Source organism: Pseudophryne corroboree, chromosome 2 (assembly GCF_028390025.1).
Source record: "Pseudophryne corroboree isolate aPseCor3 chromosome 2, aPseCor3.hap2, whole genome shotgun sequence".
Classification (NCBI taxonomy): Eukaryota; Metazoa; Chordata; class Amphibia; order Anura; family Myobatrachidae; genus Pseudophryne; species Pseudophryne corroboree.
The window spans coordinates 701,587,309-701,603,015 of NC_086445.1; the positions used below are offsets into that span (position 1 = coordinate 701,587,309).

The 15,707-nt window shown below is 43.6% G+C and overlaps 1 protein-coding gene across 1 annotated transcript in view; it reads left to right on the top strand.

Annotated features, from left to right (window-relative positions):
* LOC135009370 (mucin-2-like) overlaps positions 1–15,707 on the top strand; it is a 57,223-nt gene that overhangs the window by 19,772 nt on the left and 21,744 nt on the right. The window contains exons 6-9 of the mRNA XM_063952269.1: positions 6,592–6,716; positions 8,068–8,191; positions 8,838–9,023; positions 10,454–10,573. Of these exons, the coding sequence (XP_063808339.1) occupies positions 6,592–6,716; positions 8,068–8,191; positions 8,838–9,023; positions 10,454–10,573 (555 nt within the window). The remainder of the gene's footprint in view (positions 1–6,591; positions 6,717–8,067; positions 8,192–8,837; positions 9,024–10,453; positions 10,574–15,707) is intronic.

Genomic DNA, 15,707 nt, shown 5'->3' on the forward strand with positions numbered 1-15,707 from the left:
AACCACGGACATGTGGACAAGTGGAGCAGGGGAAACTAAGAACTACATGACTGTGATAGCCCTCTGGGTGGATATATTGCCTCCCGCAGCAACAACAGCAGTGGCACCAGTAGCAGCATCTCAAAAACACCAGCTCATTCCTAGGCAGTATCACCGGTTTCCGTAAGAGGCACACTGCTGACAACCTCTTATGGAAACTGAGGGACATCATCGCACAATGGCTTACACCACTTGGACTCTCCTGGGGTTTTGTGATATCGGACAACGCCACCAATAGTGTGCGTGCATTACATCTGGGCAAATTTCAACACGTCCCATGTTTTGCACATACAATTAATTTGGTGGTGCAGAATTTTTTGAAAAATGACAGGGGCATGCAGGAAATGCTGTCGTGGCCTGAAAAATTGCGGGCCACTTTCAGCATTTAGACACTGCGTGCTGAAGACTGGAGCACCAGTAAAGACTCCTGAACCTGCCCTGCCATCACCTGAAGAAAGAGGTGGTAATGAGGTGGAATTCAACACTCTATATCCTTCAGAGGATGGAGGAGCAACAAAAGGCCATTCAAGCCTATACATCTACCTACTATATAGGCAAAGGAGGGGGAATGCACCTGACTCAAGCACAGTGGAGAATGATTTCCGTGTTGTGTAGGGTTCTTGAGTCAGGTCATTCCCCTCATCAGGCTTTTTCAGAAGCAGCTGGAGAAATTGAAGGAGGAGCTAAGATGGAGCGATTCCGCTAAGTATGTGGGACTTGTGGATGGAGCCCTTCATTCGCTTTGCCAGGATTCAAGGGTGGTCAATCTGTTGAAATCAGAGCACTACATTTTTGCCACCGTGCTCTAGGATTAAAGCCTATGGGGGGTCATTCCGAGTTGTTCGCTCGCTAGCTGCTTTTAGCAGCATTGCACACGCTAGGCCGCCGCCCTCTGGGAGTGGATCTTAGCATAGCAGAATAGCGAACGAAAGATTAGCAGAATTGCGAATAAATAATTCTTAGCAGTTTCTGAGTAGCTCGAGACTTACTCCTATACTGCGATCAGCTCAGCCTGTTTCGTTCCTGGTTTGACGTCACAAACACGCCCTGCATTCGGCCAGCCACTCCCCCGTTTCTCCAGACACTCCCGCATTTTATCCTGGCACGCCTGCGTTTTTCCGCACACTCCCAGAAAACAGTCAGTTTCCGCCCAGAAACACCTACTTCCTGTCAATCACACTCCGATCACTTCAACAATGAAAAATCTTTGTTCGGTCGTGAGTAGATCTACTAAGTTTTGTGCTAAAATACTTAGCGCATGCGCGCTGCGTACCATGCGCATGCGCATTTTTGCCTTAATCGCTCCGTTGCGAAAATCAGCAACGAGCGAACAACTCGGAATGACCCCCTATGTTGAATCTCTCTTTCCGGCAGACACATGTCTGCAGAGGTGCAAAGACCTGCTGGTGAGAAAATTGTCAACTCATGCAGAACATGACCCGTTAACAAATCCTCCTTCATTTTCTCCCGCAACTGGGGCTGCAAGGAAAAGTATAACATTTCCTAGCCCACCCGCTGGTGGTGATGCAGGGCAGTCAGGAGCAAGTGCTGACATCTGGTCCAGACTGAAGGACCTGCCAACGATTACTGACATGTCTACTGTCACTGCATATGATGCTGTCACCATTGAAAGAATGGTGGAGGATTATATCGGTGACAGCATCCAAGTAGGCACGTCAGACAGTCCATATGTATACTGGCAGGATAAAGAGGCAATTTGGAGGCCCTTGCACAAACTGGCTTTATTTTACCTAAGTTGCCCCCCCTATAGTGTGTACTCCGAAAGAGTGTTTAGTGCAGCCGGTAACCTTGTCAGTGATTGGCGTAGGAGGTTACTTCCACAAAATGTGAAGAAGATGATGTTCATCAAAATAAATGATAAATTCCTCCAGGAAGACATTTACCAGCAATTGCCTCCAGAAAGTACACAGGGACCTGTGGTGGTGGATTCCAGTGGGGTCGAATTAATACTCTGTGAGGAGGAGGATGTGCACACTGAAAGGGGTGAGGAATCGGAGGATGAGGATGAGGACGACATTTTGCCTCTGTAGAGCCAGTTTGTGCAAGTAGAGATTAATTGCTTCTTTTTTGGTGGGGACACAAACAAACCAATCATTTCAGCCTCAGTCGTGTGGCAGACCCTGTCGCTGAAATGATGGGTTTGTTAAAGTGTGCATGTTCTGTTTATACAACATAAGGGTGGGTGGGAGGGCCCAAGGACAATTCCATCTTGCACCTCCTATTTTTTCTATGCATGATGTGCGGTTTGGGGCCTACTTTTTAAAAGTGCCATCCTGTCTGCCACTGCAGTGCCACTCCTAAGATGGGCCAGGTGTTTGTGCCGCACACTTGTGTTGCTTAGCTTAGTCACCCAGCCACTTCGGTGCACCTCTTTTTTTCTTAGCATGATGTGCTGTTTGGTGCCTACTTTTTAAAAGTGCCATCCTGTCTGCCACTGCAGTGTGATTCCTAGATGGGCCAGGTGTTTGTGCCGCCCACTTGTGTCGCTTAGCTTAGTCATCCAGTGACCTCGGTGCAACCTTTTGACCTAAAAATAATATTGTGAGGTGTGAGGTGTTCAGAATAGACTGGAAATGAGTGGAAATTAATGTTATTGAGGTTAATAATACCATAGAATCAAAATTACCCCCAAATTATGTGCTTTTAGCTGTTTTTGTGTTTTTTTTAAAAATCATCCAGATCCAAAACCAAAACCCGAAAGGGTGGTTTTGGCAAAACCAATCCAGATCCAAAACACAAAACACGAAAAGTGCCCACCGCACATCTCTACTGATGACATTTATCCTCTTACTGCAATGTGGCTCCCCTGTTTGAATTTTTTTTTGTGCTGCAGCCCCACCTCTGGAGCCGCCACTGATTGTGACGTATATTTTTTGTATTGCTTTTGTATTGCATTTGTTTTGTATTATATACCACTATAAGTTCACAGGTTCTTACATGGCATTGTGTACAGGCATGTAGACGCAGATCTTGCTTCCACAGCAAAATCTGTGTCCATCTACTCACATGCTGGGGGCCACCAAGCACAAGGCCGCCCAACATGTGTGTGATGCAAGTGCGCATGTGCAGACAGAAGGACGCTGAATAGCCCCCACAGGTGGGCATTCCGATTTGTTCACTCGCTAGCAGTTTTTAGCAGCCGTACAAATACTATGCCGCCTCCCACTGGGTTGTATTTTAGCTTAGCAGAAGTGCGAGCGAAAGGATCGCAGAGCGGCTACAAAAATTTTTTTTTAGCATTTTTAGAGTAACTCCAGACCTACTCAGCACTTGCGAGCACTCCAGACTGTTCAGTTCCTGTTTTGACGTCACAAACACGCCCTGCGTACTCCCAGCCACGCCTGCATTTTTCCTGGCACGCCTGCGTTTTTTCGAACACTCCCTGAAAATGGTCAGTTGACACCCAGAAACGCCCTCTTTCTGTCAATCACTCTGCGGCCAGCAGTGCGACAGAAATGCTTCGCTAGACCTTGTGTAAAACTACATCGGCTGTTGTGAAACTACATCGCGCGTGCGCACTGTGCCGCATACGCATGCGCAGAAGTGCCGTTTTTTTGTATCATTGCTGCACAGGGCGAACATTTTTAGCTAGCGATCAACTCGGAATGACCACCATAGGCTGGAGTTTTCATTGTTATTTGGCTCATGTAGCAACAAAAGTTGTAAATTATTATGAAGCTTCTAAATAAGAAAACTCAAAACAGCATCTCGCTTGTCAGCGTTTCAGTGCTATGAGCGCTTTTATCAAGAACAGCAGGTAAACTTATATAGGACAATATCTGAGTGACGGACTTGGGATAGATATATATATATACACTGCTCAAAAAAATAAAGGGAACACTAAAATAACACATCCTAGATCTGAATGAATGAAATATTCTTATTAAATACTTTGTTCTTTACATAGTTGAATGTGCTGACAACAAAATCACACAAAAATTATCAATGGAAATCAAATTAATTAACCCATGGAGGTCTGGATTTGGAGTCACCCTCAAAATTAAAGTGGAAAAACACACTACAGGCTGATCCAACTTTGATGTAATGTCCTTAAAACAAGTCAAAATGAGGCTCAGTAGTGTGTGTGGCCTCCTTGTGCCTGTATGACCTCCCTACAACGCCTGGGCATGCTTCTGATGAGGTGGCGGATGGTCTCCTGAGGGATCTCCTCCCAGACCTGGACTAAAGCATCCACCAACTCCTGGACAGTCTGTGGTGCAACGTGGCATTGGTGGATGGAGCGAGACATGATGTCCCAGATGTGCTCAATTGGATTCAGGTCTGGGGAACGGGCGGGCCAGTCCATAGCATCAGTGCCTTTGTCTTGCAGGAACTGCTGACACACTCCAGCCACATGAGGTCTAGCATGGTCTTGCATTAGGAGAAACCCAGGGCCAACCGCACCAGCATATGGTCTCACAAGGGGTCTGAGGATCTCATCTCAGTCAGGCTACCTCTGGCAAGCACATGGAGGGCTGTGCGGCCCCCCAAAGAAATGCCACCCCACACCATTACTGACCCACTGCCAAACCGGTCATGCTGGAGGATGTTGCAGGCAGCAGAATGTTCTCCTTGGCGTCTCCAGACTCTGTCACGTCTGTCACATGCTCAGTGAAAACCTGCTTTCATCTGTGAAGAGCACAGGGCGCCAGTGGCGAATTTGCCAATCTTGGTGTTCTCTGGCAATTGACAAACGTCCTTCACGGTGTTGGGCTGTAAGCACAACCCCCACCTGTGGGCGTCGGGCCCTCATACCACCCTCATGGAGTCTGTTTCTGATCGTTTGAGTAGACACATGCACATTTGTGGCTTGCTGGAGGTCATTTTGCAGGGCTCTGGCAGTGCTCCTCCTGTTCCTCCTTGCACAAAGGCGGAGGTAGTGGTCCTGCTACTGGGTTGTTGCCCTCCTACAGCCTCCTCCACGTCTCCTGATGTACTGGCCTGTCTCCTGGTAGCGCCTCCATGCTCTGGACACTACGCTGACAGACACAGCAAACCTTCTTGCCACAGCTCGCATTGATGTGCCATCCTGGATGAGCTGCACTACCTGAGCCACTTGTGTGGGTTGTAGGGAGGTCATACAGGCACGTGGAGGCCACACACACTACTGAGCCTCATTTTGACTTGTTTTAAGGACATCACATCAAGTTTGGATCAGCCTGTAGTGTGTTTTTCCACTTTAATTTTGAGGGTGATTCCAAATCCAGACCTCCATGGGTTAATAAATTTGATTTCCATTGATATTTTTTGTGTGATTTTGTTGTCAGCGCATTCAACTATGTAAAGAACAAAGTATTTAATAAGAATATTTCATTCATTCAGATCTAGGATGTGTTATTTTAGTGTTCCCTTTATTTTTTGAGCAGTGTATATACAGTATATATATATATATATATATATATATATATACAGTATATATATATATATATATATATATATTTATTAGAGTATGCATAGGTTTTATAGAACAGAGTAGGGCTGGGAAATAAGAGGGCAGCCAGCTGTTGTTGAGCTTTGCATCCCAGCAAGTTGTGGGACTACACATGCCAGCAAGCCCTCATACAGTGTGTGCCAATAGGATAAACAGAACTTGAGTACATGTGCTGGGGAAAGGTTTATGGTGAAAGGGTCTGTGGGCCAAATACAGTGATAGGCAAATTAAAAAAGGGCAAATATTTACATGAATTGGAGCACCAGTTTACACGAGAGTATGCAGCAAGCCACATTATGCTCACCCACAGAGGTGGCCCTGCTTTCAGCGTTCGCAAGAATGGCTGAAGGTTCAAACACACTGCACTTTTGGTCGAACCTGACCCTGTTGAATCAGCCGAATATTAAACAGTATAAAAGATGCAATCCTTCAATTCAACCACTGGCATATCTATAATGAGTGCAGTCTATGCAGTGCACATGGGCCCCCAAGGTCCAAGGGTGCTCCCACCACACACCCTGCACCCATTTTTTTCAATAATTACCCTCCGGAGTCCCGTGTCAGCAGAAGCAGTGCAGCAGATACCACTGGGAAAATTGTGCGGTGGCCATTTTCCCAGAATTTTGCACATATGCAGCAGTAAAATCATTGGGAAAATGGCTGCCACTAGACAGCGTTAGGTCCCCTAGTGACCCTAGTGCCCAGAGTCTATTGCTCTGCCGGATAGAGAGGAGGGGGCCCAGACAGAGACTGCACGTGGGCCTCCTCCTCTGATGCGCCCCTGAGTTCGACCCTTTTTCTTCAAAACATGATTGGGTGTGCATATACATTTTTCCAATATTAACTGAGCGGCTCAGAATCGAAAGAACAGGCTGACGATTATCTGCTGCAGGAATATACCCAGATTTAGGGAAAAGAAATCCTAATGCACCAATCATATAAAAAAAATGAGGTATGTTTTTGCAACTCCCTCAGGCAGGATGCATGAAGAATTTTGGTATTTACTAATTTCCTTCATTGGTTCCATCTGGAGGTGCAATTAAGCCCACATAAATAGGCTACTAAATTCATGACTTATTTACCATTTTGTGTTACTCCAGGAAATTAAAGCAGCTTTTGAAACCGAAGCTTTAATAACTAAAAGACCAAGACTCATGGTGACTGCTGCAGTGGCTTCAAGCATCTCCAAAATCCAGTCAAGTTATGAGATTCCTCAACTTGCTAAGTAAGAAAAGTTTATTTACTCTATCTGCCCAATCTATTTAGCTTCATTTCCACAACCACGTCATATATATACTATACAGTGTTGTCCCAAATTGCAGGGCTAAATTGTGTTCATTAAGAAAGTTGCACTTACATACACATACAGTTTTGCAAACTAGTAGCATATGTGCTAGGGTTGTGTTGGGCATACGTGACATAAACTTAACCATATATGTTGCTTACAATATATATGCATATTCACTTCAGCAGGTACAATTCTCTATATGTGTACGAAAAAAATAAAGTGCTAAAGTAAGCAAACTTTATAGTAGAGATGTGCGGTTTAGTTCTCCAGAAATCCAAATTCACCCTAAGTTTGTGAAACTGAACCAAAACCAGGTTCAGATCTCCCTGAGATCTAATCCGAACTGAGACCCGGTTTCGATTTTACCTGCCGTTCGGAATTTGGATTTAAAATCCATTTTTGGGGTTTTGGATTGCAAAAATTACATTATTTTAGATGTTTTTATTGATTTTTATTGAATTTTTTTTAACAATGATTAGCAGGTTGTTGTAATCGATTTTAAATTGAACTGAAATCCCAATCTGAACCAGAGTACTTGAGAGTGGTTTTACCAAACCAAAACATGCAGATGGTTCCAGATCCAAAATCAAAACATGGGGGTCGGCGCACATCTCTACAGTATATATGTATCAGTGACACGCAGAAGCACCTATCAGTGTCAATGGTGCAGAACTCGAGGAAGGGAAATTCGAGGAAAAATGACTTCACAGAAAGGGTAGTGGATAAATGGATAGCCTCTCATCAAAGGTGGTAGAGGCTAAGACAGAGGAGCAATTTAAACATGCTTGAGATAGACATAAGAATATCTTTACAAAGAACTAAGGATCAAATAGGGTTGAAGTTACCATAAGGAAAAAAGACAAAGGGGCAGACTATATAGGTTTTTATCTTACGTCAAATTCTGTGTTTCTACTGTATACTTCTATTCAGAATCAGCCAATCAGAAGTGCTGTGCTAGTGATGATGACTGTCATTATTAGCGTGTATTTGCACCTGTCTTCAAACACCCATAAAATAATAATTCCTGTCACAGACATATACAGTATGCGTCTATAGCTGTTTTGCAAGTGTATGAACTGTCACTTACTGTAATTAGCCTACCTGAGACCAACCAACCTGACAGAGAATTGGTGCATGCACAGGTGTACATAGGCATATACAGAAAGATTTTATGTGATTTGTGAAACACAAACTGCAGTCCTTACTCTGTATCAGCCTCTTAATGTTTATTTGTGTAAATCCAAAATCTAAAAGTGCAAATATAATGGTAACATTCCATACTATACAGTGCTTTGGATTACATCCATGTTATGACCTATGACCTGCATGGTTCTTGGGAAGGATACACTGGAGAGAATAGCCCTCTGTTTGCCAGGCCTGGAGAAACAAGATACAGCTCCTACCTTAATGTTGTGAGTATTAAAACAAATATGGCGAAACTGTATGTCTGAGGAACATTCCAATTGTAAATGACAAACCAGGAGACATTTTTATCAAAATCATTATTGGGACATTTTCGGGGACGCAGAAAACAAACATTTTCATGACAAAGCACAAATGTTAAGTATCCCCAGAATTAATGCACAGTAGGTCCCCATTTTCAATAGCTTCCATGAGGACGGCTAAACTGTGAATTTACCAAATGTGAGGTTGGCCACGGTAGCTAAAGCTGTCTTCAGATGGCATTAGCCCATAGTAGCTGAGGAGCTACTGTAGCACAAGTTTTTATGATACAAATGGCTGCACAATACACTCCCCCAGTAATAATACACATCTATGTCTTTGCTTCTAACGCTTTACCAGGATGGGCTCTTTTCAGAGTCAATTTTCAAGCTAGAATAATTTGGCAAATTCAATATTTTTATCATTTGTTATTGCCGCAATATGCGGCGATAGGAAATTATATTTAATGGGGCAAATTTGCAGTTATTGGTTAGGGATACAAATAACCATGATTCCTGTCTATCTAACAGTCTGTCTGTCTGTCCATACAGCTGTTTGGCTTTACAGTATGGGCAATAGTATTGAGCAAATGACAGTTAAGTTCTTTTCTTCTAGTATTATGCCATGAACTACTGGAGGAATCATGGTGCACCAGCTTCAAAACTTCTTATTGGTTTCCCAACCTATGGACGTACCTTTCATCTAAAAAACCTATCTGATACTGGTCTTGGTGCCCCAACATCAGGGCCAGGACCAGCTGGACCTTATACCGGGCAACCTGGTTTATGGGCTTATTATGAGGTAGGTGGCAACATCATTTTAAGACATTTGTTGGTCTCTCCCATCTAGTTCTGTCAATAGCCCTAATTCTATCTTAAACATTTAGTGCATCAATCAGATATGCTCTGTGCTAGCTAGGCACAGAAGTAAATTTAGGATTGTAAATTCAGGGCCTTATTCAGTAAGGATCGCTAAATTGCAAAAATGCGAATCAACAGATTATCGGCAGACTGCGCATGCGCTGCGAACGCAGTGCGTGTGTGAGTAGAACAAAGTGCGATCACTCTGCAATTGCATGCCCAGTAAAATGTGACCACAAAGTGATTGACAGGAAGTGACCATTTGTGGGAGGCAACATGGCGTTTGTTGGGAGTGGTTGGGAAAACGCAGGCATTTCATGGCCATTTCAAATTTGCGAATTCAGCAGTGGACATCTTTTTCCTTCCAGTTTTGAGACAATAGCTATATCAGTCTCATTAGCAATCCTTACTGAATTAGGCCATCAGATTGCATGCTTAATAATAATACTAATAATAATTGTATTTATATAGCGCTCTTTCTCCAACAGGACTCAAGAAGCTTTACTTACTGCTCCCAAAATAGCTGTTCCATCTCCAGTTCACTAATGTGCCCCTTTTACACAAATTACAATACAATATACATCAAGAATAAAAAGACATTATTTTAAATAGTACTATTACCATCAGGGCCGGTTCTATGTTTTGTGGCGCCCCGGGCAAAATATGGGGGGCGTGGCTTCAATTGGGGGCGTGGTCAACGCTCTGAAAGAAAAAAGAAAAAGAAATAAAAAGTATACTTACCATCCCCGTTCCTGATCCAGACCCCCTCCGCCGGCGGCGGCGCTCTTCTGCTCTCCTCTTCGATCTATGGGAGAGACGTTATTACGTCTCTCCCATAGAACAGCATAGACACTAGAGGTCAATTATGACCCCTAGTGTCTGTGCCACTGTGCTAGACGAAGGGAAACTAGACCGTAGCGTCTAGTTTCCCTTCATGGAGAGGACCTTTGCTGTGCGGTGCGCGATGACGTCATCGCGCACCGCACAACTAAGGTCCTCTCAATGAAGGGAAACTAGACGCTACGCGTCTGGTTCCCTTCCAAGCGGGGGGCACAGCAGGGCACTGCGGGGGGCACAGTGGCGGTTCTTGCCCTGGTGCGGCGCCCTCCGGATGGCGCCAGCGCCCTCCGGAAGGCGGCGCCCCGGGCAAAAGTACCGCTTGCCCGTGGCAAGAACCGCCACTGATTACCATATATAATATTACTATTCTGATATGTGTGCATGGTGTGGATTTAATACCACGGAAATATACATAGGTATGACATCAATTCCATATGAAAATGTATGAAAACATCGGTTTCTGACACATTTGTAAAACCAATATTGTTATCTATTTCATCTATTTTTACATATTTTATCCCATATAAACAGATTTGCACTTTTCTGAAAAATGGAGCCACTAGTGAATGGTCATTTGCGGAGGATGTCCCTTATGCCTACCAGGGCAGTGATTGGGTGGGATATGACAATGCCAACAGCTTCCAAATTAAGGTACATTTCAATATTACAATTATACAACAAACAATGAGTTCAAATTACTATTGTTTGTTCATGTAAGTTTTTATTGTTTTTTTAGTGAATTTAACTGGAAAAAGATCCCTAAAAAATGGATCTTTTGTATGGCTCTTCCCAGCGAACAGATGCACTACGATATTTATTGACGCTCTGTTCAAAGTTGGTGAAATGCTAAATTGAGCCTTTTGCTTTATAGAAACAGCTTTTAATTGTCTACTAACAAGTTATGGTTAACATAAATGCTGGGCTCAATACCTTTATGATACTTTTCCTGGGGTGTGACACATGTTTGACACATAGAGGCTGCGTGTTTTCATGTCATGAAGCGCAGAACATAAAAATGCTGTATTGGCCAGTTTATATAGTGCACAAAGTAAGTGCCACATTTTATTGACTATTCTTGGCCTCCAAAACGGATGTCCTAAGTTTAACACAATCAAAGACAAGCTGCTATTGGTGATTCTAGACTATAAAACTTGTATGTTTTGACTCTCCCTTTCTGGGTTATGCTTCAAAAGAATAGTTGGTGAAAGAATCTGGTATCAAACACTCCCCAAAACTTTTGTCTAGCGATATGTCTCTTATAACGTATGAGGTTGAGTAGTATTTTGAAATGAAAGAGAAAGAAGGAGAACACTGTATAAACTGCAGAAATAATAGGTGAGATGTTAATGTATTTATGCTTAATATGACAGGAATCACATAGTCCGGATATACATCACCAGTTTCTTTATTTCTTTGTTAGGCAGAACAGCACAGGGATATTTTAGCATAGCAGTACAGGGTCACATCAATACCAGTTCATAGCAGTACAGGATCACATCAGTACCAGTTCATAGCAGTACAGGATCACATCAGTACCAGTTCATAGCAGTACAGGATCACATCAGTACCAGTTCATAGCAGTACAGGATCACATCAGTACCAGTTCATAGCAGTACAGGATCACATCAGTACCAGTTCATAGCAGTACAGGATCACATCAGTACCAGTTCATAGCAGTACAGGATCACATCAGTACCAGTTCATAGCAGTACAGGATCACATCAGTACCAGTTCATAGCAGTACAGGATCACATCAGTACCAGTTCATAGCAGTACAGGATCACATCAGTACCAGTTCATAGCAGTACAGGATCACATCAGTACCAGTTCATAGCAGTACAGGGTCACATCAATACCAGTTCATAGCAGTACAGGATCACATCAGTACCAGTTCATAGCAGTACAGGATCACATTAGTACCAGTTCATAGCAGTACAGGATCACATTAGTACCAGTTCATAGCAGTACAGGGTCACATCAGTACCAGTTCATAGCAGTACAGGATCACATCAGTACCAGTTCATAGCAGTACAGGATCACATCAGTACCAGTTCATAGCAGTACAGGATCACATCAGTACCAGTTCATAGCAGTACAGGATCACATCAGTACCAGTTCATAGCAGTACAGGATCACATCAGTACCAGTTCATAGCAGTACAGGATCACATCAGTACCAGTTCATAGCAGTACAGGATCACATCAGTACCAGTTCATAGCAGTACAGGGTCACATCAATACCAGTTCATAGCAGTACAGGATCACATCAGTACCAGTTCATAGCAGTACAGGATCACATTAGTACCAGTTCATAGCAGTACAGGATCACATTAGTACCAGTTCATAGCAGTACAGGGTCACATCAATACCAGTTCATAGCAGTACAGGGTCACATCAGTACCAGTTCATAGCAGTACAGGATCACATCAGTACCAGTTCATAGCAGTACAGGATCACATCAGTACCAGTTCATAGCAGTACAGGGTCACATCAGTACCAGTTCATAGCAGTACAGGATCACATCAGTACCAGTTCATAGCAGTACAGGATCACATTAGTACCAGTTCATAGCAGTACAGGGTCTCATCAATACCAGTTCATAGCAGTACAGGGTCACATCAGTACCAGTTCATAGCAGTACAGGATCACATCAGTACCAGTTCATAGCAGTACAGGATCACATCAGTACCAGTTCATAGCAGTACAGGATCACATCAGTACCAGTTCATAGCAGTACAGGATCACATCAGTACCAGTTCATAGCAGTACAGGATCACATCAGTACCAGTTCATAGCAGTACAGGATCACATCAGTACCAGTTCATAGCAGTACAGGATCACATCAGTACCAGTTCATAGCAGTACAGGATCACATCAGTACCAGTTCATAGCAGTACAGGATCACATCAGTACCAGTTCATAGCAGTACAGGATCACATCAGTACCAGTTCATAGCAGTACAGGATCACATCAGTACCAGTTCATAGCAGTACAGGATCACATCAGTACCAGTTCATAGCAGTACAGGATCACATCAGTACCAGTTCATAGCAGTACAGGATCACATCAGTACCAGTTCATAGCAGTACAGGATCACATCAGTACCAGTTCATAGCAGTACAGGATCACATCAGTACCAGTTCATAGCAGTACAGGATCACATCAGTACCAGTTCATAGCAGTACAGGGTCACATCAATACCAGTTCATAGCAGTACAGGATCACATCAGTACCAGTTCATAGCAGTACAGGATCACATTAGTACCAGTTCATAGCAGTACAGGATCACATTAGTACCAGTTCATAGCAGTACAGGGTCACATCAATACCAGTTCATAGCAGTACAGGGTCACATCAGTACCAGTTCATAGCAGTACAGGATCACATCAGTACCAGTTCATAGCAGTACAGGATCACATCAGTACCAGTTCATAGCAGTACAGGGTCACATCAGTACCAGTTCATAGCAGTACAGGATCACATCAGTACCAGTTCATAGCAGTACAGGATCACATCAGTACCAGTTCATAGCAGTACAGGGTCACATCAGTACCAGTTCATAGCAGTACAGGATCACATCAGTACCAGTTCATAGCAGTACAGGATCACATTAGTACCAGTTCATAGCAGTACAGGGTCACATCAATACCAGTTCATAGCAGTACAGGGTCACATCAGTACCAGTTCATAGCAGTACAGGATCACATCAGTACCAGTTCATAGCAGTACAGGATCACATCAGTACCAGTTCATAGCAGTACAGGATCACATCAGTACCAGTTCATAGCAGTACAGGATCACATCAGTACCAGTTCATAGCAGTACAGGATCACATCAGTACCAGTTCATAGCAGTACAGGATCACATCAGTACCAGTTCATAGCAGTACAGGATCACATCAGTACCAGTTCATAGCAGTACAGGATCACATCAGTACCAGTTCATAGCAGTACAGGATCACATCAGTACCAGTTCATAGCAGTACAGGATCACATCAGTACCAGTTCATAGCAGTACAGGATCACATCAGTACCAGTTCATAGCAGTACAGGATCACATCAGTACCAGTTCATAGCAGTACAGGATCACATCAGTACCAGTTCATAGCAGTACAGGATCACATCAGTACCAGTTCATAGCAGTACAGGATCACATCAGTACCAGTTCATAGCAGTACAGGATCACATCAGTACCAGTTCATAGCAGTACAGGATCACATCAGTACCAGTTCATAGCAGTACAGGGTCACATCAATACCAGTTCATAGCAGTACAGGATCACATCAGTACCAGTTCATAGCAGTACAGGATCACATTAGTACCAGTTCATAGCAGTACAGGATCACATTAGTACCAGTTCATAGCAGTACAGGGTCACATCAATACCAGTTCATAGCAGTACAGGGTCACATCAGTACCAGTTCATAGCAGTACAGGATCACATCAGTACCAGTTCATAGCAGTACAGGATCACATCAGTACCAGTTCATAGCAGTACAGGGTCACATCAGTACCAGTTCATAGCAGTACAGGATCACATCAGTACCAGTTCATAGCAGTACAGGATCACATTAGTACCAGTTCATAGCAGTACAGGGTCACATCAATACCAGTTCATAGCAGTACAGGGTCACATCAGTACCAGTTCATAGCAGTACAGGATCACATCAGTACCAGTTCATAGCAGTACAGGATCACATCAGTACCAGTTCATAGCAGTACAGGATCACATCAGTACCAGTTCATAGCAGTACAGGGTCACATCAATACCAGTTCATAGCAGTACAGGATCACATCAGTACCAGTTCATAGCAGTACAGGATCACATCAGTACCAGTTCATAGCAGTACAGGGTCACATCAGTACCAGTTCATAGCAGTACAGGATCACATCAGTACCAGTTCATAGCAGTACAGGATCACATCAGTACTAGTTCATAGCAGTACAGGATCACATCAGTACCAGTTCATAGCAGTACAGGATCACATCAGTACCAGTTCATAGCAGTACAGGGTCACATCAGTACCAGTTCATAGCAGTACAGGGTCACATCAATACCAGTTCATAGCAGTACAGGATCACATCAGTACCAGTTCATAGCAGTACAGGATCACATCAGTACCAGTTCATAGCAGTACAGGATCACATCAGTACCAGTTCATAGCAGTACAGGATCACATCAGTACCAGTTCATAGCAGTACAGGATCACATTAGTACCAGTTCATAGCAGTACAGGATCACATTAGTACCAGTTCATAGCAGTACAGGATCACATCAGTACCAGTTCATAGCAGTACAGGATCACATCAGTACCAGTTCATAGCAGTACAGGATCACATCAGTACTAGTTCATAGCAGTACAGGATCACATCAGTACCAGTTCATAGCAGTACAGGGTCACATCAGTACTAGTTCATAGCAGTACAGGATCACATCAGTACCAGTTCATAGCGATACAGGGTCACCCTTAGTACAGGTCCAGTGCACTCCCTTCCGGATTCTAGTCACCATCAGAAACATTGTTCCCTTGTGTCTGAAACCCTTTAACCACACTCTTACGGATGCCTGTAATTAACTGCTTCTCAACCATGAACAACAGTTACACCTGACCTAGATTCTCATTAGCCACAATAATGCAATAGTAAAGTGGGGTACACACCGAGCAATGATCACTTCATTTCTAAGCAATCTGACCAGATTGCTTAGAATTTAACAACACATCGCTCCATGTGCAGGGGTGCCGGCTACAGCGATGCGCGGCCCCGCGGGTCGCTATAGCCGGCCCT